Source organism: Gymnodraco acuticeps, unplaced genomic scaffold (genome assembly GCF_902827175.1).
Source record: "Gymnodraco acuticeps unplaced genomic scaffold, fGymAcu1.1, whole genome shotgun sequence".
In the NCBI taxonomy this organism is placed as follows: domain Eukaryota; kingdom Metazoa; phylum Chordata; class Actinopteri; order Perciformes; family Bathydraconidae; genus Gymnodraco; species Gymnodraco acuticeps.
The window spans coordinates 314,159-318,057 of NW_022989942.1; the positions used below are offsets into that span (position 1 = coordinate 314,159).

Sequence of the window (3,899 nt, forward strand, 5' to 3'; positions counted from 1 at the left end):
AGATATATATAAACCTATGATATAAACACGTGTTTATATCATGGTTTATATATAATATCTATGGGTACAACGCTACATTTCCCGCCCCGCTGCAGTCATACAGTAGGCTACGGAGAGCGGCGAGAAACATTTCCTCAGGCATCGAAAAGCGGAACCGAAATTCACATGTCTAAATGATGCCGTTGGAATCGAAATGTTGGAACCGGTTCCGAACCGGAACCGGTTCTCGGTACCCAACCCTAGTCATAAGTCGGGGTTGAGTATCTTTTTTAGGACTGAGTTTCCCTTTGCTACTTTCTGAACTCTCTTCAACAGCTCCTCCTCCCCATTCTCCCTCAGTTTACTCACAAAGTGTGCAAAGGGGGGTGCTAGTGGACTAAACGGCGCATAATAGTGCGCTGCATTTGAGCTTCAGATGAGGAGGTGAGGCCCCCTCATAACTGCATGAACCCATATGGCACAATACAACTCAGACTGGCTTACCTGTACGTCAATCAAGTGGCAAATGCCATAGTAAGGATGGATGATAGGCTAACTTTAAAAAAAAAAAAAATTCAATGCCATGCGATCTACCCACACTACCTTTGCGATCAACGTATTGGGCACCCCTGCTCTAATTGATCCTCAACAGCCTTCTCCCTGGTTTCTATCTCAACGATAGATGTTGGATCCAGTTTTTTTACTCCTCCATCTGGGTGACCAATGACACAGGCGTCACCATTCTTAGGCATTGGACCAAACTTCTTCAGGAGCCCTGGTGGCACCTTCTTTTCTGTGACTTCAGTTGTGTCTGGGTTGTTTTTCTTGCCGACAGGCTTAAGCTGAAGTATGGCATAATCAAGGTCATCATGACAGTAGCGGATGTTAAGGTCAGCCAGATTAAAGTAGTGGTAATTTGTGTGCTGTTCTTCATAGTTAAAGAGAACAAACACCTTTGTACCATCCTTCAGCGTTTTGTTTCCTTCTTCAACACAATCTTCAAACAGGTGTGCATTAGTCAAGATGAAGTTGTCAAACAACACAAACCCTGTTCCAGTCTTAAATGGAGTCACAATCACACAAACTGACTCTCCCAGTTTAATCAGCTCTCTGACTCTGTGAACGTCGCTGAACGACTGTTGGATCTTTCCAAAGTCTTCCTTCCTCAGGTCCAGTGCTTTCTTTTCAAGACACAACTTGAATTATTTTCCATGCAGGTTATCAACACGTTGTGTACATCCAGTGCTTTTCATTGGATCCTTGTTGTCAGACAGAGTGAAGTTGCCAAGATCATCAATGAAGCGTCCATCTCTTTTCAGAGCGTCGTCCACTGTCATCTCCCTACCCTTCTCCCCATACACACACAGATACTTGAACCTACTGAAAGCATGGCTTCTGATAAACGGCTTTGTTCTAGTGTTTTCTCCACCTTCTCTATCAATACAGAAGACAGAATACATTTCCTTTGACTGTATTGGTTCCTCATTTTGGCCTTGGGTCTCTTCAATCTTTTCTTTTTCATGCGATAAGATCAGACACACATCTTCCCTAATACAAGTACAAGGTAAATGTGTTGCAATAGCAAGTTTCTTATCTTTTTCTGAATCACAAGGTTTTCATCTGAAAACTGCTCATCATATTTGTTACATGTTTTTATCGCCCGCAGCACTGTTCCGGGTTGAACACAGTCTATAGCCGTGTTCACACCGCATTACTTTTCCCACTTTAGTTCCGATATAGTTCCGAAATGTCGCGTTCACACCAAAAAGAGCCGAAACTAAAATTAGTTCATCAGAACCTTTTTTACCCCCTTTTGCTGCTAGAGAGCAGGGACTTTCGTGGGTGAAAAAGGTTCCTATGCTGGACGGAATGCAAACCACGCCCCGTAAAACTCCCACAAATGTTTTGTGAAGCTGCCATTTTATTATCCTCGCATTAGCATTATTAGCATTAGCATTAGCCCAGCGCACAAACGCAGAGAGACTAACTTATGGCAACACAAAAGAAAACATGGGAGCGGTGGAGATGAGGAGGTGTCGGCGTTCTGGCGATTTACTTAGAGGCTTAGAAGCTGCTGGGAGTCCCAGCAGCTTCTACTGAAACCAGTCCCCAACTCCGGGGACTTCCGGCCGGGGACTTTGGGTGGCAGTATACGCCGTGAAGTGGTTTGCGGCCTGCCAGTAAACCCAAAGCAGAAGAAGAAGTGACGTCAGCGGCTTCATTTGCCTAATCCACCCCCAGGGAAGTATTCCGGTGTGAACGCAATCTGTATTTAGTTCATGAGAACTAAAGAGTTCTCATGAACTAAATTCTCATGAACCTTTGTGGGAAAAGGTGTGAATGCGCCTTATAGTGTATTCCTTGGGGTCAGAAGGATATAAATGTCCGGGCTGCAGGAAAACCAGAGTAAGAAAATGAAAGTAACATCTACTTGTTGATAAAATAAAAAGGCAGAATGTTTGTATGTGCACTGTATCACAGTTTACTCACAGTGGGGTCAGCATCGTTCTCCTTCTTTATTCTCTGTACCATGATAATATATATCACATGGACCAGTCTGAAAAAAAATGAGAAAATAATATATAGATGTATTGTTGTTACAGTAATGAACTTCACTCATCAAATCCATGTGTGAACAGATTTGACCTTAAAGGAGTTTTATTATTACTTATTTATGACAATTAACCCTGCACAAGTTTTTGTGTAAGTTAACAAATATTTTCATTTAGTTTTTCTGTTGTTAAAATGCAGCCCAAATGTACTTCAATCATCAATCATTTTCCCGTATTTTTATTCTTTGTTTACCATTGAGGCATGTGAGAAAAACATATTTAAGAGTTCACGGTAAAATGTGGTGAGAAATATTGTTTACAAATGGTCTTTTTGCCATTTCATAGAAAACACAGTTCGACCCCAAATAGTTTTTGAAGCTAGCACCCTAGGAGAAGGTCCTAAATCGATTTGTTATCGTAACATCGGACCTGAGGCCATATGTTACACTCGGGTGAAGCTGTCAACTGATCAGCATCTACAAACCTGGCAGTCTGCAATGAACTGGTGGTCTCCTGTGAGCACTGGTCACTTAAAAATAAAAAAAATAAAATTCAGAATTGTTGTGTGTTTAGTGTATCAGTTTACTCACAGTGATCAGCATCCTTCTCCTTCTTTGTGCTCATTGCACCTGTACCAGTCTGCAAAATGAGAAAAAAGATTCAGATGTATTGTTGTTACAGTAATGGACTTCACTCATTAAACATCTATCTAAAAGGTACAGCAACCTGCTCAAAATGACCTTTACCAAAGTTGAAAATGTTCAATTTCTGCTCATAGTGGCTTCCAACTTCTGGGAAGAGCAGCAAAACCTTTTTAGGTCAGTAATCTTATCTTAGATGATTAATCTTTATGTTTTGTCAGGTCACAGCCCTCTTTAGTGAAACATGTATAATCTCGAATTGTACAGGTAATATTAGACACATTTGCAGCTTCAGTGTGCTATTTATTCAGTTTAATTTATTTTCTGTCAACAATGTAAATGGGATCGAAGGTAGTGGTGAACTGGTTAAAATGATAAAACCTCATTAAAACACAGCATTCAACAAGACTGTCTTGAATCCATCAGCTCTGAGTCCTATACTACTCTCAAGTTGAGTTCTTGCACCTGGTACTCTGAGGCATCTGATTATACAATTTTTTCAAAGGTTTCAGGTTTGAGCCCATCTTCAGCTTAGGGCTTTACACTCAAACCACCCTGCAGTCCTCACCGCAAAACCTCTGTTGTTATTTTCCTCTCTTTATCTACAAAACAATCTTTTCCATTGACCCACCCTCGTGGGTCCATTAGATAGAAGACGATTCAAGTGCTTTTATTTTTCCCTATGTTGTTGAACTTGAAACTGAAGTGTATTTTTGATCTCTATGTC

At 41.0% G+C, this 3,899-nt stretch overlaps 1 protein-coding gene across 1 annotated transcript; it reads right to left on the reverse strand.

Annotated features, from left to right (window-relative positions):
- Positions 1-243: 243 nt before the first annotated feature.
- LOC117542457 (protein FAM111A-like) lies at positions 244-3,155 on the reverse strand. The gene is given in 4 exon segments (XM_034210149.1): positions 244-376; positions 607-1,570; positions 1,573-1,668; positions 3,122-3,155. Coding segments are annotated over 4 exon segments (1,227 nt in total).
- Between the last annotated feature and the right edge of the window lie 744 nt (positions 3,156-3,899).